This window comes from Fusarium flagelliforme (assembly GCF_020744385.1).
Source record: "Fusarium flagelliforme strain FIESC 12 MPI-CAGE-AA-0113 chromosome Unknown B0J16scaffold_2, whole genome shotgun sequence".
NCBI classification, from domain to species: domain Eukaryota; kingdom Fungi; phylum Ascomycota; class Sordariomycetes; order Hypocreales; family Nectriaceae; genus Fusarium; species Fusarium flagelliforme.
In genome coordinates this window covers 5,676,090-5,697,094 of record NW_025763504.1, presented here as the reverse complement: position 1 = coordinate 5,697,094, position 21,005 = coordinate 5,676,090, and the positions used below count along the sequence as shown (strand labels likewise).

The 21,005-nt window shown below is 49.7% G+C and overlaps 7 protein-coding genes across 7 annotated transcripts; 4 read left to right on the top strand and 3 right to left on the bottom strand.

Moving 5' to 3' along the window:
- Positions 1 to 1,992: 1,992 nt before the first annotated feature.
- On the top strand, positions 1,993 to 2,962 carry B0J16DRAFT_381468 (putative methyltransferase-domain-containing protein; the record flags this gene model as incomplete). The annotated part of the gene is made up of 3 exons (XM_046131163.1): positions 1,993 to 2,234; positions 2,362 to 2,529; positions 2,623 to 2,962. 3 exons carry the CDS (start codon positions 1,993 to 1,995, stop codon positions 2,960 to 2,962), a joined length of 750 nt encoding a protein of 249 aa, XP_045987500.1.
- A 2,165-nt stretch (positions 2,963 to 5,127) lies between these two features.
- B0J16DRAFT_412172 (RlpA-like double-psi beta-barrel-protein domain-containing protein-containing protein) lies at positions 5,128 to 6,793 on the top strand. Its single transcript, XM_046133277.1, has one exon. The coding sequence runs from the start codon at positions 5,419 to 5,421 to the stop codon at positions 6,322 to 6,324; it is 906 nt and encodes a 301-aa protein (XP_045987499.1). The 5' UTR covers positions 5,128 to 5,418; the 3' UTR covers positions 6,325 to 6,793.
- Positions 6,794 to 7,430: 637 nt separating this feature from the next.
- B0J16DRAFT_82269 (uncharacterized protein) lies at positions 7,431 to 9,969 on the bottom strand. The gene is made up of 2 exons (XM_046134524.1): positions 9,482 to 9,969; positions 7,431 to 9,429 (listed from the first exon to the last, which is right to left on the bottom strand). Exons 1-2 carry the CDS (start codon positions 9,836 to 9,838, stop codon positions 7,447 to 7,449), a joined length of 2,340 nt encoding a protein of 779 aa, XP_045987498.1. The 5' UTR covers positions 9,839 to 9,969; the 3' UTR covers positions 7,431 to 7,446.
- A 682-nt stretch (positions 9,970 to 10,651) lies between these two features.
- Positions 10,652 to 12,808, bottom strand: B0J16DRAFT_82266 (uncharacterized protein). Its single transcript, XM_046134523.1, has 2 exons — positions 11,436 to 12,808; positions 10,652 to 11,385 (listed from the first exon to the last, which is right to left on the bottom strand). Exons 1-2 carry the CDS (start codon positions 12,393 to 12,395, stop codon positions 10,888 to 10,890), a joined length of 1,458 nt encoding a protein of 485 aa, XP_045987497.1. The 5' UTR covers positions 12,396 to 12,808; the 3' UTR covers positions 10,652 to 10,887.
- Positions 12,809 to 13,373: 565 nt separating this feature from the next.
- B0J16DRAFT_335566 (uncharacterized protein) lies at positions 13,374 to 15,583 on the top strand. Its single transcript, XM_046127093.1, has one exon. It carries the CDS (start codon positions 13,682 to 13,684, stop codon positions 15,401 to 15,403), a length of 1,722 nt encoding a protein of 573 aa, XP_045987496.1. The 5' UTR covers positions 13,374 to 13,681; the 3' UTR covers positions 15,404 to 15,583.
- On the bottom strand, positions 15,584 to 16,832 carry B0J16DRAFT_335564 (thioredoxin-like [2Fe-2S] ferredoxin-domain-containing protein). The gene is made up of 3 exons (XM_046127092.1): positions 16,609 to 16,832; positions 16,204 to 16,494; positions 15,584 to 16,069 (listed from the first exon to the last, which is right to left on the bottom strand). Exons 1-3 carry the CDS (start codon positions 16,729 to 16,731, stop codon positions 15,701 to 15,703), a joined length of 783 nt encoding a protein of 260 aa, XP_045987495.1. The 5' UTR covers positions 16,732 to 16,832; the 3' UTR covers positions 15,584 to 15,700.
- A 1,746-nt stretch (positions 16,833 to 18,578) lies between these two features.
- Positions 18,579 to 20,995, top strand: B0J16DRAFT_335561 (uncharacterized protein). The gene is made up of 3 exons (XM_046127091.1): positions 18,579 to 19,391; positions 19,447 to 20,466; positions 20,534 to 20,995. Exons 1-3 carry the CDS (start codon positions 18,789 to 18,791, stop codon positions 20,615 to 20,617), a joined length of 1,707 nt encoding a protein of 568 aa, XP_045987494.1. The 5' UTR covers positions 18,579 to 18,788; the 3' UTR covers positions 20,618 to 20,995.
- Positions 20,996 to 21,005: the final 10 nt, after the last annotated feature.

Below are 21,005 nucleotides of genomic sequence, written 5' to 3'. Positions count from 1 at the left end.
ATTTCGGTGGAAGGGTAGGATGTCAGTGAGGATGGAGGCGAGTAGTCACCAAAATCCTCAATCTGTTCCAGCAAGGGTATTTTGATAGATGGACTCTTGTTTCTCGAGATAACTAGAGTCGAACCAAGTGTCGTCGAGCCAGAATCGTCCTGGGCAATAATTTCAATTGTCTGGCCCACCACGTCGCCGCCTGGGATGCTGTCGTTGGTTGGTATGCCATAGAGTCGGCGACTCTCGCTGTCGATAGAGAGCCATTCTGGTGCATCACCGAGAGAGTACGACATATTGGAGTCTGACCGAAAGGTGTATCGAGAAAAGACGTAAGAGAAAGGCTCGTCCACTCGAGCTACTGGTGGCAGCTGAGAATTTATCGGGTAGTTAATTGTTGGCTGAGAAGTTGTGAAACCAACAATGATAATCAGAAGGATAGCAATCGCGAAGGATATCATCGTGACATGACAATACACTATTCAGTACCTGGATCGTGAATACAGAAGACATAAAACGCCATTCAAGTGAACAGGAACCTGTCGGATATGGGAGAAACGATGAGGTAAAGAGGAGGAGGAGGAGGAGGAAACAGGAAGGCCGGGAGACTGATGAGTCGCAAGAAGGCATATTGGCAGTGACATTTTGATGGCTGGCAGAATAAGAACCTGTATTCAAGAGCAATGCACCCTTCATTCCTGTATAGCCTTTTTCACTGGACCAGTTTGGGTCACGGGAGGAAAGCGATAGTGTTAGTCAAACAAGGGAACTATTATTGGGACCGTTTACCCATTGCAAGAAGAGGCAGAATGTCTCAGCTCGAAGCAACCCATTAAGTAGAAACATCTTTGGCGAACGTCATAAAGATAGCAGCAATGTTCCTGTCTCGGGCTGGTAAAGACTGAAGTCGCATTCCTTTGCAAGGTCCGCGAATAGATAGTTGTGGGTGAGACATTGAAGCCACTCGGCTCCATTACAAGATACTCGATAGGGTAATCTCGAGGGATGCTATATTGATTGACCCATCAAGATCTGAGAGCTCAGTAGGGAGAACCAATAATTGGCAATGCTAGTGTTGTTGTGGTAAGCACATATATTGTCTATAAAGCCGTCGAAATTCCCTTGGTAAGGAACCCAACAAGGGCGACAATGTCTGAACAACTCGCAAAGTGGTTTGTCTGTGAGACTGAGATAGTCAAGAACTACTTGAGTCTCTTCTGCCCGTCCTAGACGCACTCACTTGAGCGAGAGGTATCTATTGGGCCTGTAGTAATTTCTCTTTGCACGAGCGAGTGATGTGACTATCGTGGAGGAGCCCCGAGATATGGTGCAACTGCCCAGCATTGCCAGCAATATGCCTGTGTTGCCATCCTAAGTCCCGCAGGCTTTGACGAGCCAATCGCTCAAATGTTTCAGTGACTCTTCTAAGTGGAGGATGCGGCGCACTTTGATCGACGGCGGGAAAAAAAATTAAAAAGGGTCAGGTCCATTGGAGTCTGGATCGCACACGCATGCAAGTAAAAAAACACACGAATAATCGGCCGAAGGTGAAGAGGAGTAAAAGAGGAGTGGTTAAACAGAAAGCGATACAATAGGTGGAAGAGAGTGAAGAAAAAGAGGATGATAAGAAAATCAATGGAAGCCTATATCAATCTAGGTTAGCGGACAGAGAGGCAAGGCAGGTGCTACTGTACCTTCCAAACGGTAGATACCTAGAGGGCAGGAGCGAAGTCATCCATACAACGTCGTTCTTTCCATTTTTCATTTTCACTTAGGTTCACTCTACCTCACTGAACGAACCTTCCGTTACTTTGCGATTTGCACCTCATCAACTCACTTTCAGGACTGCGCTTTTCACGCTCCACCGCATCCATCCCTCAAACACCATCCCTTAGCTTACTTGGACGTGCTAGTCGTGATAGCACCAAATATTGTCCAACCATCGATTTTCTCATTGCCCTTTACCAAAGCACACAAACAGAAGACGAGAGACGACTTTTCACCATGAGCAGCCCACCTTCTTCTCCCTTGATGGACCCGGTGACCATCAGCGAGGATATTGCCCCGTTGCCATCTTTCAAGGCTAGTGGCGTTGCGGAGGTCGATTTTGATGGCGTTCTTTCCAAACCTCTCAAGGTGCATGAAGATGTTCGGTCTGGTTGTGGTGGTCAGACGTGGCCTGCTGGAATGCTTCTCGGCAAGCATATGCTGCGTTACCACAAAGAACGACTTGTTGATGCTAGGATGTAAGTTTTGCCTTCTTGATATGTTGCATGCACGTGACTTGAATCAGGCAGAGCATGTGTCTTGCTCTAAATACATAGTGCAGATATAGTTGAGGAAGGAGCAAGATTGCTGACCCATCGACGATAGATTAGAACTTGGAGCTGGAGGCGGTCTTATCGGACTTGCTGTTGCCCTTGAATGCTCGCTTCGAAATCCGTTGCTGGTGACAGACCAGCTGGAGATGTATGAGTTGATGCAGCATAACATCGAGCTAAACAACTTACAAGACAAGGCAAAGGCCATGGTGCTCAACTGGTGCGTGTTATTCAACATGTTTTCATGCATGGCTTTATCTGATGTAACCGGATGATGGCGAATCGACTTGCTGACGATGCAATGACTGAGTAGGGGAGAAGACCTGCCAGCAACTGTGTTGGAGCAAAAACCAGACGTAATTCTGGCTGGTGAATGCGTTTACTTTGAACCAGCATTTCCGCTCCTGATGTCGACACTCAAAGCTTTATTGGAGCTCAACCCCAATGCTGTCGTATACTTCTGCTTCAAGAAGAGAAGACGAGCTGATATGAACTTTGTCAAAATGGCTAAGAAGGCATTCAAGGTGGAAGAGATCTTCGATGAAGACCGGCCTATTTTCCAGCGCCAGGGCTTATTCCTTTTCTCGTTCACCAGCCGCCCAAATCAAACCAAAGCCACCAAAGGCCAGAGTGAACCTCAGTCTGCCAAATGATAAGAGCATGTCAAAGATTATGTTGTTCTGACAGCACGATGCTTTGTTGGCATGCACTTGAAAGTTGCCCACATAATGTTGAGTTTCCAGTGTGCAACCCCGATTGGATTCCTTGACACAACACGACTAGACAATGCTACTGAAGGGTACAGTACCAACAACATACGATGCAACATGAGGCTTCTTCAACGTCTCGCGCCAATTCGCCATTTAGAGGCACATTTTGCACCCAGTCACTAGAGTAATTGAGTCGGAGAGTGACATGTGGACGAGCTGCATGGGCTCCCCACAACTGCTGACTACATACATATTCAACCGAAGTCGAGATATTGGAGTGGTGAAAGGATTGAAAGATGCAGATTGCCCACTGGGGGTCCTTTGCCGCCTGTTTGTTCTTTGCGGGACCTGCGCCTTGACCTAGCCTATCGTCTTTGTTGGAAAAACACACTGTAGTCGGCTTGACCGACGGGTTCTTTTGTTAAGAAAACCCTTGACAAGCGGCGATGAAAGCGAACAGAGCGCGCTGGTGGGGGAAGAAAGTTATGAACGCTCAGAATTCAAGCACACCGCAACACTTTGGACCGCCTCGCATCATCAGTGAAAGCGTGTGTTAAAAGAAAGAACGAAAGAAATTGATGCACGAGTCGCGAAATGTTCACGTCACGCATGCATTGGCGCCAACATTATGCCGAAGGACCCAACGGGAGAAGGCAGGAAAGAAGACTTTTTCCCTCACACCATTGTTCTTTGGTGTTTCTTCTCACTGCTCCAGTGCTCTTCCTCTGCAAGTCATGGGCCGTTGGGTTGTTTATTAGTGGATGAAGTGGCACTCAAGCTTACCGTTGTCCTGAACCTGGGAAGAAATGGGTCCTGTTTCAACTTGGCGTATGGCTTCCTCCACACCTCCATGATGCATGTTGACTCGTTGAGTTTTCCCAAGCCACCCAAGCCTCCGCGTTTCGGCCAGGCACGGGGCGCCAACAGACGGGACAACTCAGATATCGATTTCTCCCCCCCTTCCCGTTTATCACCATCACTGTAAGATGCTGGCACCTCTTGTTCTCACGCTCCGCAAAACTCCCGCCTCGATCAGGCACTCTGGGGTTGTCATTGGCTGCCTCATATTACCTGACAGATCTTAATAACTACTCGGAAGCTGACGAACATGGCGGCCCCTTGCAGGTTGACCAATCGCGACAGCCTTAGAGGAAGCATGCCTTGAGTCGGACCACTGCGTGCGCAGAGGCTGTGAGGAATCTAAAAATCAAGTTACTTCGGCCTATTGGCAGCATGACTCTAGAAGTCTACCAGCGCCATGTTTACTGCATCATATGGAGCTGACGCGGCGCGGTTTTAGATGCCCGTTATGAGTCGTTGTACCCCAATACACTTTCAGATGCTGTGGCCGATTCCATGGAAATGGGCTTTGACCGAAAGGGCTGGTAGGTTGAATGAGCTCTGTACCATATACGATATATGCCCCTTGATGATACCACAGCATCCCTGGTGAGCGACAAAGCTCAATTTTTACTCCCCCTGCCCTCTCCGCAGGCCTCCCTCTGTTTGACCGTGTAGCGCATGGCTTTTTCTTACGTAGCTGTTAGGGCAGTCCGCTTACATGGTTCAGGGAGGTGTTTTATGGCTGGCTCCCGGCAGATCCTAATGGAAGAGTCGAGTGATGGCAGCTTGCCACGTCCGTGCTGGTGGCCCGTTTCGTATCCGCCCACCTCTTCGGAACAAGGCCAGTAGGCCAGGCACGAAAAATCGAAAAGCAGGGGCGCCGTGAGGATGACTGGCCTGTCATTGGGAAGGTGGGATACTTGGAAAAAGAAGAGAATGAGTGTGTGTGGGTTTCTTGGGAGGGAAAAAAAAAAAACCACGCGTGGCCAGGCCCCCCAAAAGCGGAACTTCCTCAGCTGCTACTACTGTACCTTACCGGGGATGAATCCGGTACGACGCCGCCTGCAGTGGTGTTGCTGACACTTCAGGTACCCTTGACTCACTCTTCGTTGGTTGCTTGCGGATGCATGCATCGCTGGTAGTGGCTGGCACACCTTAGTCTGGGTACCTGGCTAGAGTGCAAGGTACAGGCCGCTAGTCTAAAGCCAAGTCTTCTAAGAACTAGCATGAGAATCCGGTGTTGTCTTTTTACGGCGAGGCGTAGTAGGTATTAAAAGAAGGCTCGTTTCCTCCCCTTGTTTTGTTTCTTCACAGACGATCTCTTCGAGTTCAAACACCACTCATTCCCTCCTGAGCACTGAGCCGGACTCTCTCTCACTCTCACGCACACACTCCTTCATTCAGTTCTTCTTTTTGAAGCAGATTCATTCCCGTGGAAAGAATCTCACATCCTTCCTTACCCAACCGCGTTGAGATACCCCTTCGTCTATACAACAGACGTACCACAGCTACAGCCACTCCTTGGTTGACAAAACAGAACTCGAAACAAAAACAAAATGAAGTCTTTCACTCTTGCTTCTGCCTTCCTCGCCGCTGCGGCCGTTGCCCAGCCCCACGGCAACCCTCACGGAATCCACCACCGCCGTCACCACCAGAACGACAAGCGTGATGTCGTCACCGAAGTTGAGTGGGTGACTGAGGTCGAGTACGTTACCAAGATGGTCGATGCCACCACCACCGTCTGGGTCCGTCCCGAGGCCGCCACCGCTGCCCCCGAGGTTGAGGAGACCCCCGAGGCTGAGCCTGTCCCCGTTGCTCCCAAGAAGGAGAAGAAGCCTGCTCCTCCTCCCGCTCCTACCACTACTATGGTTACCAGCGTCTACACTCCTCCTCCCCCTCCCCCTGAGCCCACTACTGAGGCTGAGGTTGCTCCCGAGCCCACCTCTGAGGTCGTTGCTCCCGTTGTCACTACTCAGGCTCCCGAGCCCAAGCCCGAGCCCAAGCCTGCTCCTAAGCCCGTTGTCAAGGCCCCCAAGAAGGAGCCCGAGCCCGAGCCCGAGACTGAGGCTGAGCCTGAGACCGAGGAGCCTGCCGCTCCTGTCCAGCAAGAGAAGGCTGCCAAGCCCGCCTCTGGTGGCAGCTCCGGTGGCTCTGCCAAGCAGGGAGAGTTCACTTACTACGACATCGGTCAGGGTGCTTGCGGTGACGATGACTCCGGCAAGGACGACTCCATTAACATTGTCGCTCTCTCTCACCTCCTGATGGGCCCCTCTTCCAACAACAACCCCATGTGCGGTAAGACCATCACCATCAAGGCCAACGGCAAGACCGCCCAGGCTACCGTCAAGGACAAGTGCATGGGCTGTGCCGTCAACGACATCGATGTCAGCCGCAAGGTCTACAACGAGATCTGGGGCAGCCTCGACTCTGGCCGCTCCGAGGTCGAGTGGTGGTTCAACTAAGCGCCATGACAAGCATGCCATGATTTCTTGGATCATGAAAATACTACGAAGGATACCCTTTTCTTACGACTTGTTCTTTTCATGAAGCGGGAATCTCTGGACCCCTAGAAGGCGCTGGGGCGTAAACAAAAAAGGCACTTGGGTATCTAAGGAACCCGGACCTGGAGATTCTGGATTGGAGTGTTTTTGGTTTCTTGGCGGATCAGCCACGGTTGACATTCGTTGACTTCTATGTACATAAATTTGATATGCCGTTCGGATAGACAAACAATTAACAAACACAAGGCCCTTGAACAGGGACTTGCCATTTTGGGTACATTTTCACGTTTTAAATTGCCTCTCCATCTTTCGTCAAATCGCATTGTCCGAGCTTACTCTCTAATCTTAGAGCAGATGAATCAAGCAAGTGTTTAATTTGGGAATCCTGGTGTTGGTTGCAATGACATCGTCAGACCCTGACCTGGGGGCCCATGCACCGACTACTTTAAGTCTTTAATGAGCCTTGGTGGAAAAAGGTGAAACTTGGTCAATTAATTGACTGACCAACGAAGCCGGGGAATTCAATCTTTCTAATGAATATCCCTCGGACAATAAAATGACGGGTTGGCGCACTAGAACAAGACCCTTCTAAAGAGGTCTTTGACACGGGATGATTAATTAGAGTCCAGAATAAGAAACATGGATAAGTCTCCAGGGCGTCAAAGAGGCTGGGTTCTGAAGCAGTAGAACAAAGCCACTCCCTTTCAGCTAGGACTATCACAAGCGCTAGTAAGTAAAGGAATAAGACAATCAATAAGCAGTGTAGGACAGGTGATTCTGATCCTTGTCTAAAAAGGATGTTAGAAAGTACATACGGTTAGTCGATAACTCGACGCCTCACAGCGGCATCTTGAATACGAACTATGGATACGGAGACAAATATAGGCCTTGGCAGACTCACTAACTCCTGGTGTGAACTGCGCTTGTGGTATTGCATGTACATCTATTGTACTGCATTGGATATTCACGTATTTCCTCATCTCCCTTTTATAGGGACGAACCAAGCACAAGCAGCGCAGACCCCTTCGGCAACTCCTAGTCGTAAGTCATGAAATTAGCGGCATGTAGTGTATTCTCAAGCCACTACAGTAGGTTCAACAGCTCCTCCACATAGCGGCGTGTGTCAACACCGATGCCTTGAGCGAGCTTGCCTGCGCCATCGGCGTTCTCAGTGCGGAAGCCGACGTGATCACTTGCACGGCGGATGAGGAAGATTTCCTTGGCAACATCCGGGTGGCGAGAGTCAGGGCCAGAATACTTCCTCTCCTCTTCTTTGAGAGCAGCGTCGTGTTCCGTGTCCGCATCAGCTCCGCCTTCTTGAATGGTTGAGAGGTTGTTACTTGCAGCGTCCTCCTGACGGTCAAGCAGACGTGTCCAGACGATCCACCACCCACGGCTTGACTTTTCAGTGCGCTCAAGGGCAGTTGAACGGGATCGAGTACTGATATAGAGATTTACAAGGTGGAGATGAGTATTGAGGGCATCAGCTCGAGTCCAAGGATCCGAATCATCATAGGCGTCTGGGATATTAGGTAAAGATGAGTGAACTGTCAAGGAGACAGGATCCCAGACAAGGTCATAGATAGTGTTACTCGAGTTGCTACTGCTCGAACCATTGTCGAGGCCAGGTCGCTCAGGACGATATCTCGTTGAGAGGAGAAGAGGTTTGCGAAGAGGAGCTAGTTGATGATGCAGGGAGCGGTATAATGATTCCATGGCGAGGGAGTCGGTTCGTAGGTTGAACAAAAAGGTGAACATAAACGGCCTGTTGACATAGACAACAACACGCAACTTCTTGGCCTTGTTGAGATCGTGTGAATCATATCCAGGTATCATGTTTCCAACCACTTGTGATTGCGTAAGAGCACTGGCCGGATGCTCAAAGTCACACACCGTTATGGCCTCTGGCCTATCCAGGGCCTCGCTCTCAAGCTCAATGTTGACGGTTCGCAAGACAGTACGGGAGTTGCTTTCCCCATCAGCAGCATCGTCAGAGCTTGCACTGTCGGATCCGCTGTAATCCTGATCTATTTCGCCCTTGAGGCCGATAAGGTAATGGCCAGCAGCTTCGTATGAAGGTGTCCGACCCGCCATGTTTGGTCGAGTTACTTTTAGAGTGTCTTGGACAGGCTTAGAATCCTGCTTAGTGTCTTGTGGTTGATTCGGAGAAGAATCACCACTGGCAGTAACACCTCCAGGCAAAGACCAATAAGTACCATATCCCAATTTAAGATAGCTGACCATCTTATCCAGCTTGCCGTCTTCAGGCGCTTGTTCTTGTGATTGGTCTTTGCCAGATTCGCCAGCGGTCGCCTGTGCTGCTGGTTCTTTGGCGGGTTCGTCAGTCGATGTTTGCGTTTGATCTTGAGCAGCTTGTTGTGCCGCACGATCAGCTGCTCTCTTTCTCTTTGCGCGTCGAACGGATGTTGGGCTCTCGATGATTCCGTAAGCGTGATCTCCCCAGGTATACAAATCCTCCATCCAATGTGTCACATCTCTCAGTGATTTTCTAGACAAAGCACCTGTTCCCAAGAAAATGGCACCGTCGTCAGGACCGGGTTCTCTCCCTGTGCCAAGCCATTGTTCAGGGTCACCGTAAGAATCATTCGGAGGTGGTGACTCAAGATTGTAATCCCCAAATTTAGACACAACCAGGTCAACAAGTCCTTCTATTCTCCCGACTAGTCCCTCTAGTACGGCTCGTTCGCCACTACCACGGTCTTCCTCTCCTACACCAACCCCCAATTCGCCGGAGGAAGCAATAGGAATGCCACCAAAGATATCGCGAGCCGGGTTCCCATGCATCATGACGTTCCATGTTGAAAGATATAGGTCCCAGTAGCGGCTCAGTATTGTGATGAACTTGGTTCGCCTGTTGCGGACAAAGAGGGCGCTCAACGAAGAGTCATGATGCATGAGGAAGATACTATGGGCCCGTAGGAGATCGCGCAGCAAGAGACTCGCGGGTTTCATCTCACGACTAGAGTATTCATATCGTTCTTCGGCGACCTCAGTCTTCTTCGTAGCGAGCCGGGGAGGGAGTGGTAGCTTGGTCAAGTCGATGCTCTAGTAGTACTGGTAAGTAAAATGCCTGATACAAGAAGCTTGTATATCTTACTGCAAGAATCCACCATCCAGGTTCAAGCTCATGAAGTATAACTCTTGACTTTTCAGTGTCGATGGTGTCTACTGTCGAACCGCTCGCAAAACCGCGACTGAAGCTGGCCATGCCCTGGGCAAGACCAATCTGTCGCAAACGCTCATTGCGCTCCTCAGGAGAAATGTTTTGGGCAGGTTGACCACGAGTGCGCCGGCGCTTATTCTGCGCAGATTGAGTGGTAACGGAGGCATAGTAAACAATCTGGTCCTCGATGGTCTCGTCGGTGTTGCCAAGGGTGGGGTTGAAGATGGTAAGAAAACCGAGTTGAGCGGGCACAATGGAACCCGGTGCTGAAGGCGCAGACATTTTGGGCATGGAACGTCTCGTGTACTGTCGTTCCGTTGCTTTGGTCTGCGATGTCCTCGAGGTGTGAGTCGTTCTCTATGTTGGAATTTTGAGTTGCGCTGGGCGCTGATGTGACTAGTTCGTCACTCCCAATTAATCCTGACGTCGATCGGCGATCGCAACGGTTTGCCTCCAACGAAGCTCCCAAGATCGTCACTGCGCCTCAAAATAACGGGCGCGGATAAGGATACATGAAAGTGTGAAATTAAAACGAAGAAATAAGAATCAAGGAATGAGGGGAGGAAGAAGAAGAGGAGAAGAGAGGAGAGAGACAGAGGTTGACCTTTATTGCGTGCGTCTAGGTCCAGTCCAGTACAGTACAGCACAGCAGAGGCCCAGGTCCAGGTCCAGGTCCAGGTCCAGACTAGTAAGATACTGTAGGAAAACACAGACCAGACATAGGTGTAGTCCAGGTACACTATCGTAAGGTGGACAGCCTGAAAGGGCCTCGATCATGCGGGCTGCTACTTGTTGTTTGCGGGTTGGGTTATCGGAGGCAATACCCCGACCCCGACAACGATTGGGCAACTTCTACGTGTAGAAGTGGAAGTGGAACTGAAACTGAGGGAAGGTGAGATGCGATCGAGATTCGACATTGCCATTCGGCTGATCCGAGAAACTGGGAAAGAGCAAGATAAACAGTTCAATTGCTCAGTTTAGTACAGTACTTACCCCAGGTAACCTGGCAACTCACAATTCAAGGCGAACATTAATTGCCCATTACAAGGATGGCCGATACTTGCAGTCGATCTCGATCCAATTGCACTCTACTGAGCAACATTGCCCCGCCATTTCTCGCACCTCGGATCAACATGCAGAATTCCCTCTTTCCCTTGTATGTCTTGTTCCAGACTTGACCTATTTTCTCAACAATGCCATGATTCTAGAACAATACCCATGAATTAAACTGCCTCTTAGCACCATGCTATCCCCGGATATCTTTGCGAAAAACCGGCCGGCCGGCCAATTAGACAACTCCAAAATACTGTTACAGTAACTGTACATCCTCATCTGCCAACCTAGGCAATAGTCTCATCGTTCATCGATTCCTCTTTTCCGCCTCGCCAGATAAGAGATTGTCTTTTCTTGGCCCTGGCATACACCTCGCTCATGCGCTCCCGCTGGTCCTTGAACTTCTGCAACGGTGACCTTGTTCGCTCCTCGGCTTTCATACTCTCTGTCCTAGGAAAGCCCCACCTCTTTCGTTCTCGCCTTTGACTACGATCAAAACTGGAAAACTCAGCCCACATGAAATAGAGAATAAACGTGATAACTGTCAGTGGAATCGTGATGGCCCAGTATAATCGGAACTGCGGTGTGGTAAGAATCCCGATGCCTTGGCCCTCGGTATTGTCCCAGTCGAATAGGTCAGTTGAGAAAAGTGCAGAGACGAAACTGCCTGGTAAGAAAACCATAGTAACAAATGCCAATGTCTTCATAGAAGCAGCATCGCGAAGAGTGGATATTGAAATGATGTAATTGGATAGGCTGTAGTCTTCCGATATTAAGTTGTTGAGCTGATGGTGTGCTGTTAGCAATCTTCTCCCAACTGGCGAGTCCAACGTACCACATCAATCTGTATTTGAATCCTCTTCAACGTATATTCTCTATCCATAGCCTGCATGGTGAGCCGGCTCTGTAGAACCCCAATGTGGTTTTTCATGAGTTCGTCTGCCTTATAGGCCGTACTTTCACCCAGACTCACATGTTCATGGGCGAATTCGATCAGCTTCTGCAGCGTCTTATCTTTTCTCTCCGTGCTCGCCAGGCGGACTGCGAATCCACTCATTTGTGCACTCAGTGAGCCCAGCTCACCAGCTGCGATATGTTTTCGCTGTGTCTTGAAATCAGAATATCCTGTTCGAGCCTCTATTTGCTGGATTCCCGGCTTCATGTTGTTCTGTGTTACCTCGATTTCTCCTTGAAACATAAATGCAAAGAGAAGCGCAGGGAACATGGCATTGCTTGCCGTGTTGAGCTGCCATTTGCTTTTGCTCTTGAGAAGCGCCTTCAGGCCCTCTTGCTCGTCGTCGCTGGCGAGAATTATGCCATAAGTCACACCAGGCCGCGAAGCCGCGAATCTGGGACGAGTATGTGACCATATAGATGCAAGCTTGGGCGCATAACAGAAAGCATACGCCTGTTGGCTGGTATCGTTGTTGACCACTTCAGGAAAGGCAGCCACGCCAGCAACACAGCTCGAGAAGTAGTCGTATGCAAGGCGAAGACCGAACTTTTCCAGTATTTGGTTCTTGGCATCTTCTGGTAGCCCGACCCGGTTCTCGTCAAGAATAAATCTGGGCCAGATGAAGCGAAGAACTAGCGATTCTGGGCCTCTTGTTCCTTCTCTCTTTTCTGTAGCCAGCCATGATGCAACGCCGGGTATACTAACATATCCCTCATTGTAGTCGACGATTTCGGCGTCATCATTGCACCAAAGCTCACTGTACTTGAAGGAACTAACATCAGGAGAGTGCTTGAGACGCCGCGGGTTGAACTCGGCGATCTTTTGGTATATTTCGTCCATGAGCGCAGAACTTTGGCGTCGTAAGTGAGAGACTCGAAGACCGGTGTGTAAAATAAATGCTACGAGTTAATGAAGAGTGGCGATATTGGGATATGATGAGACCTCGTTAAAGCTGATAACGTCAAAACATGTAGACCTGATCAAGAGCGTAGATGCAGGCTAAGACTGAAAACTGCTTCGGAAGTGCGATAGCGAACCATGTTGACGCACCTTCAGCTGCTCTTTCCTCTTTTCTAACCGCCCAAGTGCAGTTGCCGTGTGTGACATGGGCGGTTCGAGGATCCTTGCACAGAGTGAAATAGGTACCTAGGAACATCACATCATCTAACGACTCGAGAAATCGAGTCAATTGAATGAGAACCATCTTCTTGAGTTATTCTGGATAAGTATCTATCGTTTTCTCAATGGTAGACAAAATAAATACACGAATACTCGTGTAAGCTGCAAGCTTACTACACTAACTATCAGGTAGGTGGTAGCGCCGTGAGCTGAAAGCTGAAGCGTTACCTAACTTGTACACAATGGAACCATGGTGGATGTCAGCTTCTTCGTTTGCACTGCCACTGTGCTGGGTTAGGGGTCACTGAGAGCACTCCATGACGCTGCCATAAATAACAATTTATCAATTGTGCAGGTATACCCAGGTATCTAAACAAGTGCTTTGCTGTATCCCACAGCAAACCCTGAGATTCCAAATACTTCTTATGCTTGATGTATTCATCGAATAGTGGCACAGACCTTGAAGCTTAGCTCTCCAGCTTTAGATAGAATTCATCCGCCGCTAGAACCGCCTGAGCTATGCGTTAGAATTTACCCCGCAGGTCCCCTCTCTAACGCTTCTTTAAACGTGCCAGCGCATGCCCAGCCTCCACTGCAAGATGCAAACGGAGCTTAGAATCACATGCATTAATTGATAAAGTACACCAGACGAATTGCCATGAGGGGACTTCTATAAATTAACTGTCAAGATCATGCCAAGCTGAGCCGTGCAGACACTTCATCGTGTCTTCGGTGATCCTCCAAATCTATAATTAACGAAAAAGGACCCTTGTAAATAGTCGTAAACCTGCCTACGTCATCCCTGGGCGTCATTGTCGTTCACAACCTAGCATCATCTCACTTCGTACTGTCAGCTTCTTCCCCGCCGCTGACCGGGATCGCTTCTTTCGTTCTCTCCTCCTACATCATCACAATCATTCCGACCTATCGTATTGCAAAAAGCTCTTTGACTTCAACATCACTTTTGTCTATATCCTACTCAGGCCCGTTGGCCCAAAACCACCATCATGGAATCATTCTCTCTTCTGAAGCGTCGTACCACCGACCTTCTACACAATGTTCAGCAGAACCTCCCTGCGATGCCTTCCGTCCCTTCCGTTCCCTCTACGACTTCCCCGAAAAAGGACTCTATCAAAGGAACATGGGAGCGCATTGATGCTCCCGACGTCCCTCGCTCTTCCCACTCTCTTAACATCGTTCACGGTACCGCTTACATCTTTGGCGGCGAGGCCGAACCCCGAAAGCCCGTCGACAACGATATGCACGTCGTGACCCTCCCCTGGTCCAGCGCAGGTGCCGATTATTTCAAAATCAAGCCAGTTCCAGCCAAACCAGACGAGCAGCCGAAGAAGGTAGAGACGCAGCTGCCCTCCCAGACAAAGGGGAAAGAGCCAGCTGAGCCAGTCGCAAAGTCCGAAGAGGACGTCGAGGACGTTGAAAAGAAGCTGGATGAGGTCTCCCTCGAAGAGGACTCCGATTCTTCAGATGAAGATGAAGATGAAGACGAAGAAGATGAGGAGACGGAGAGCAAATCGAAGGGTAAGGAACCCGCTGGTCCCGAGCGACCGGAATTGGGCAACGTCCCAGCTCCACGAGTCGGCCACGCTACCGCCGTCATTGGTTCCCGTATCTTCTTATTTGGTGGTCGAGGAGGTCCTGATATGAAACCAATTGACGAGGCCGGCCGTGTTTGGATCTTTGATACCCGCTCCAATACATGGACATTCCTTGACCCTGCACCTGCTATCCCAGGTGGAAACATTGTACCTCAACCTGGCCCACGAAGCTACCACACAGCGACCGCTACCGACCGACCTCGGGATTTCGCGCCCACACGGCCTAAGGAAGCTGCGACTTGGGGTCAATGGGCCTTAGGTGATACCTCAAAGACCGGTATTCCCCAGGCTCCCATTGTTGGCAACGTAGCTGAAGATGCCAGAGACGAAGAGTCAGACGGTTACGGCACCTTCTTCATCCATGCAGGATGCCTTGCCAATGGTGAGCGGACCAATGACATTTGGGCTTTCAACGTTCGCGAGCGTACTTGGTTTGAGCTTCCTGCTGCTCCTGGACCTGCTCGGAGTGGCAGTGCCATCTGTGTAAGCAAGACTCGTCTATTCCGCTTTGGCGGTTTCGATGGCCAGAATGAACTTGGAGGACAGCTCGACTTCCTCCACCTCGAGGTTGAGACTTTTGATGATCAGGGTACCAAGGGTGAGGTCGCGGTTCGTGCCCGTGGTGGTTGGCAGACCATCCACGAAAGCGACCCCAACACCGATTCCACCGAGATTCACGCTGAGCCAGACCAGGTCTGGCCTGAGCCCCGAAGCGTAGCATCTCTGGAAACTGTTACCTCGGGTGCTGGGTACGAATATCTCGTTCTGACCATGGGCGAGCGTGACCCAAGCTCAGAGGGTCATGAGAGTGCAGGCAAGTTCCTGGGTGATGTTTGGGTGTACCAGGTGCCTCCACTGGGTATGACTGCTGCCAGCGTCACTGCTGCTATGTGGCAAGCTGTCGGTCGTAAGACAGGCGAGGGCAAGTGGACCAAGCTTGATCTCGCGCCCTACGACGACGATAACAGTGATGAGATGCCCGAGCCAAGAGGCTGGCTTGCCAGCGCACCCATGGGCGAGCTTGAGGAGAGCGGCGTCCTGATCTGGGGTGGTCTTGGCGAGGACAACCAGAGACTCGGAGATGGTTGGATTTTGCGAGTAGGCGACGCCTAAGTAAAAATTGGGACAAGTCTTTGGCTTGGATATAGTATTTCTTTTTGGCGTAACATATTTTTTGGCGATCATCACAAATGAACGGACGAATGGAATAAGAAAACCCCTATGCAGAACCAATACCTCGCGTGGTATAAGGATATTGCTGTTAACGAGAACTACACATTCTATACCAGATATAGCATTTCATGTGGTGTATGTACAATTGTGACCGCGTCCCACCCAGCACTTTTTGCCTCATTGATTCCAAAGCATTTCTTGCCTTTAAACTAAAAAAGAGAGATAATAACGTTATAATTACAGATCCGACCTTGTGGTCTCAGTTCCCCAGGGCTCGGAAGTAAGGCTTGTAAGACCAGCGCTGTTCTCACAGTCTTTTCGGCCGCTAAGAGGGCCAGGCTTGGGAACATTGACGGTAGAAGGATCGGCAGCAGTAGCCTTGGATCGGAGGGACTTGAGAAGGTCCTTGACGGAGGCGGGGGTAAGATCCTCGTAGTAGTCGTCGTTAATCTGGATCATGGGGGCGTTGACACAGGCACCGAGGCATTCGACCTCAAGGATGGTGAAGAGACCGTCGGCGGTGGTCTGACCCTGCTCAATGCCGAGCTCCTCCTTAATGGCCTTGACAATAACATCAGAGCCACAGCCTCCAAGTTGGCAAGGGGTCTAGTGATTTCGTTATTAGCTCAAACTGTAATTTCATTCTGACAATCTTCAATGACGTCTTTTCAAGATTGCCACAGTTCAATGTCAAGCAACTGCCGCCAAAAAGATATGTCCAAGGCCGAAAGACAACATACCGTAGTGCAAATCTGGACGAAGTACTTGCCCACAGGAGTTCGGTTGTACATGGTGTAGAAAGAAGCCACCTCGTACACTCGCATGGGAGGCATCTCAAGAAGACGAGCGACCTCGTTCATGACGCTAATGCTGGTGAATCCGTGCTGGCGCTGGCCGAGGTCGAGCAGAGGCATGACGGCAGCCTTCTTGTACTGGGGAGGGTATCGCTTGAGGATTTCGGCAATGACGGTCTGGTTCTTCTCGTTGAACTTGAAGGGGATGTCGGGGTTGTTGTCCTCGGTGTTTCGATGCTGTCACACGCCATAAGGTCAGACCGGTTCCCATCATCTGGAATGAAGCAATTGCGCGCCGGCTGAGCCGTATCTTCTGCAGGCGCAATTGACAGCATCAATTGAGCTACTTACCACCATGAGAGTGTCGCTTCGTCGGCTGGCTGTGAGGGAGAAGGCGGCGCGAGACTGAGGGCGGGCAGCCCGGCACGCCGGCCGGATGGCGGATCGGATGAGAGGAGTGAACTTGCTCGCCATTTTGTAATTGATTTATGTGGTTTTGAGAGCGAGCGAGGTGGGCTTCGTCGCGGGGGTGGGAGGGCTTGTGAGGCGATCGTGAGGTCGTCGGTTCCGGATCTTGTCAAAATGTCGCCGTCGTAGCGAGTATTACAATTCGACTTGGAGCTGCTTGCAAAATGAAGATCGATGATTGGCTCATTTAGCCCTCGGTTTAACCGATCTGTGGTGGGCCGTGAGAGGTAGATCTGAATGTGGAGAGGAAGCTTCCCATATTCGTCTCTCGTGAGGCATAGGTAAGTATTCTCACATCAAACGTCTTCCTTACCTAACCTGTGCTATTCAATTAAATCTCATATTTACAACGAAAGGTATTTCGTCAGAACAATGATCCAAGGTCATACATCCTCCAGTCTTTTTCCATGGGCCTTCTCAAGAAACCTGGAAAATCGACAAAGCGCTTCAGGTTGAGTCGAGCTATCTGAACCTAGCTACCCAGAATGAGCTGTGTTTGCCCCTCCTGAACGTATGTCAGGATTCTTTACTTTAATGTGACATCGTGCTCGTCAAGCTCTATCGATACCGACGGACTTGAGTAACAGAAGCTCTGCAGTCATCCCTATTGAACGAACATACATTTTGCCAACACATAGCATGCCGTCGTTTGCGGCAGCAAAAAAGCGCGCTACGGAACGAAGCTCGCGAAATCAGTGTCACTGCATATTCCACTGTCCTTGTGCGCGATCTCTTACGCTTTTTGGTACACTTGGTTCGCAGCCCTGTTGTGGCTCGCCATGGTTTCGATAGCCTAGCCTAGATAGCCTAGGTCCAACCTGCTGCAAAACGATGGCGGTTGGGGGATCGATATGCAGGTCAGAGATATTGGCAAACATCGTAGCATGAAACCAATTGGACGCACCCGTTTCAATAGCACAAACGGGATCCAACGCGCCGATCTCCTTGATACCTGCTCGTCAAGCAACCTACACAAGAGTTAGCTATTACTGAAATCGTCTTTGCACATGATCTTCCCGGTAGGACAACCGAGACAATGCATCGTGCTCGACAATACGGATACTGCGCAAGTGTTGCTTGACACTCGCTTCCCCACGTGCCAGAGCTAGACGACAGCGTACATGGTCAGTATAAGCTTAAAGGGTCCTGGTTTTAACGGCCCATCAACAAGATACAAGCCCGAGTCAAGGTAACGCTGTGGCCACGCATGGAAACAGAACTTCCCGCTTCATATCTGGGGAAGCACAATTGCAAAGTTCGGCTAGAAGCTTGTCTCTCGTTCTGAGACATGGACAATGGATTGGGTGCCCAAGTTTCACAGCCGTCCATGTTGTGGTTCTCATACTCATAACACGGGACTGACTATCAATGAGTTAGGGTCCTGCGCCTGATAACTCACGGAATCGGATACCTGTAACCAGCGAGGAATCTGGCGACCGAGCAAGTTGCAATGTTGTTGCTGTTGTTGGTTACTTAACAAAGGCGAAGCTAAAGAGAAGTAGGAAGCCGGTGTTGTGTTTGCTGAGGTCCAGTAAGTCGGGACCTAAATTTAGTCAAGCGCGATGGTTTTAAGAGGGTGAGAATTGGAGTACAGGCCGCTGGTTCATGTATATAATATCGAGCCCGTCATATTGATAATTCAGCCATGGGTGTAATTGTTGGACCCTCGTCACTAAATTGAATTGGTGTGATCCTTCGTCTCTCGTAAGTCGACAGTCCCTGGTTTGTCTCAAACATCAGATATCGAATATCGAAAAACCCTTGTGGATGACACGGAGCTAATCGAAGTTAGCATCTCAGCCCATCTTATTTAGTTCTATCGGTTGGTGTTAGCTAGCCCCTTGGGGGAAGAGCCCAGATCTTAAATGAACTGCGGAAGGAGGCTTTCTTTCAGCTTGGCTTGACTCAACAGGCAATCACGACTCCTCCTTTGAGCCGGTCTCGACTTCCATTTTCCTGACAACAAAGGAAAGAGCTTGGTTCCTTCCCTCGAGTTCCCTCTATCATCAAGATCTTTTTCCACTTCTTGGTTTGGCCTCTTACAAACATCAGTTAATTACATCATGCCGATTGAATCGCGCTTCTCAGTCTCAGTCCCCAACTGCTCTATACAACAATGGATCTTTGGTTCATCTTCTGGTCCTCTGCCAGATAAGAAAGCCTTTGTCGATGCTGACCATCCTAAAGATCGCTACTTCACCTACGATCAAGCTCGGTTGCTTGCAAAGCGCATCGCTGTTGGTTTAATTGATAATGGCCTGAAACCAGGGGATCGTGTTCTTCTCTTTACCCCTAACAGCATCTTCTTCCCAACTATTGTGATGGGCATTTGGATGGCTGGAGGTATCTTCACTGGCGCGAATCCTGGGTATGTCTCTCGTGAACTGGCTCATCAACTCAGGGATAGTGAAGCGTCTTTCATGATTTCTGCACACGGTGTCTTGAAAGTAGCACTGGATGCGTCCTCGCAAGTTGGTATGAAGCCTTCTCAAGTCTTTGTGCTCGATTCGACATGGCCAGATTCCACTATTGAGATACAGCCCTCTGAAGGGACCAGACATTGGACAGAACTTATTGCAACCAAGTCACAGGGTGAGAGCTTTATATGGATCGAGCCAGAAGATTCCAAGAGTTCAATCTGCAGTATCAACTATAGTTCAGGTACTGTATGTTATGTCTTAGCATCACACTTCTAGCAAGACAACCACTAACGGATCATAGACTGGAATACCCAAGGGTGTGCAAATATCACACTACAATCATGTCGCCAATAGCCGTGGAGTTACACTTTTCCATCAACTTCATCCGGACTTCGAGGCTCGACGAAACCATGCCGCTGCTTTATGTTTCCTTCCCATGTACCATGCCTTTAGTCAAGGCTACTTTATCACAAGTTTTCCTTACGAGCGAGTTCCAGTTTACATCATGCCTTCTTTCGAGTTTCCCAAAATCCTCACTCACATCGAGACCTTTCGAATCACAAAACTTCTAGCCGTTCCTCCTATCCTCGTTCTCATTTCAAAACACCCACTTGCACGCAATGCGGACCTCAGCAGCATCGACATGATTGCATCTGGCGCTGCTCCATTGGCGAGGGATACACAACGCGAGATAGCGGGCATGATACCCTTAGGTGAAGCTGTTGTCCGGCAAGGTTGGGGTATGACCGAGGCAACTTGTACCGCGCTGTCGTGGGACCCTAATAAGGCCCCGAGTTCTGCGGCTGGCGAATTAACGCCAGACTCTCAAGCTAGACTGGTCGACATCGAAACTGGAGACGAAATTGAAACTGCAAACACTCCTGGGGAGCTATGGATCACGGGTCCTACGGTGACGCGTGGCTACTGGCGTAATCCTACCGCAACCCAAGATGCTTTTGTCATAGACACAGATGGTACCCAATGGCTTCGCACAGGAGACGTCGCTTATGTGGAAGAGTACGCAAAGGGGGCGCTTTTTCACATTGTGGATCGTGTCAAAGAATTGATCAAGGTTAAAGGACTGCAGGTTGCTCCAGCTGAGCTCGAATCTCTTCTTCTTGAAAGAGAAGATGTTGCCGATGCCGCCGTTGTAGGGGTCATTATCAATGGAGAGGAGCTTCCACGCGCCTATGTCGTCAAAACACCAAACGGAAAGAACACATCGGAAGAGGACGTTGCAGACTGGCTAGCGAGTCGTGTTGCCAAATACAAGCAACTTAAGGGCGGCGTGGTATTTGTTGACGCTATCCCTAAAGTTCCGGTAAGTTGTTTGTCCCCTTCTCGTACTGGATATTTCAAGACCGAAATTAATATGGTGCCTTTGATAGTCAGGCAAGATCCTGAGAAAGGTGCTTCGTGAGCGAGCAAAACGCGAAGTTAGCAATGGCCTGGAGATGCGTGCCAAGCTGTAGGACAGCGGCGGCGACGGGCGCGCATGCTAATCTATATCGACCAAAACCGCTAGTTCATTTTGTCTGAGAGGTTCATGATGTAAGACGAGTCGATGAAGAGTAAGAGGCCTTTTTTTGTCAGCTCGCTCAATGCCAGTTGCTGCGAAAAAGTTGGACTGGAGTTCTCATACATCAACAGACTGGGCAAAGTATGGGAGTATCAGAGTTTCTGAGTCTCATTCTTTGAGGTACAAAGACAGATAACATCATAAAATAGTACAAAATGGCACAATATTGACCACTTTAATCTCTTTTACTCTCAGCAGTCAAGCTTTCTGGTGACCTAAGGGCCGAATCTCCATCGCCATTGGGGTCTAGTCGAGCTAGGAAGGATAAATTCCATCCATAC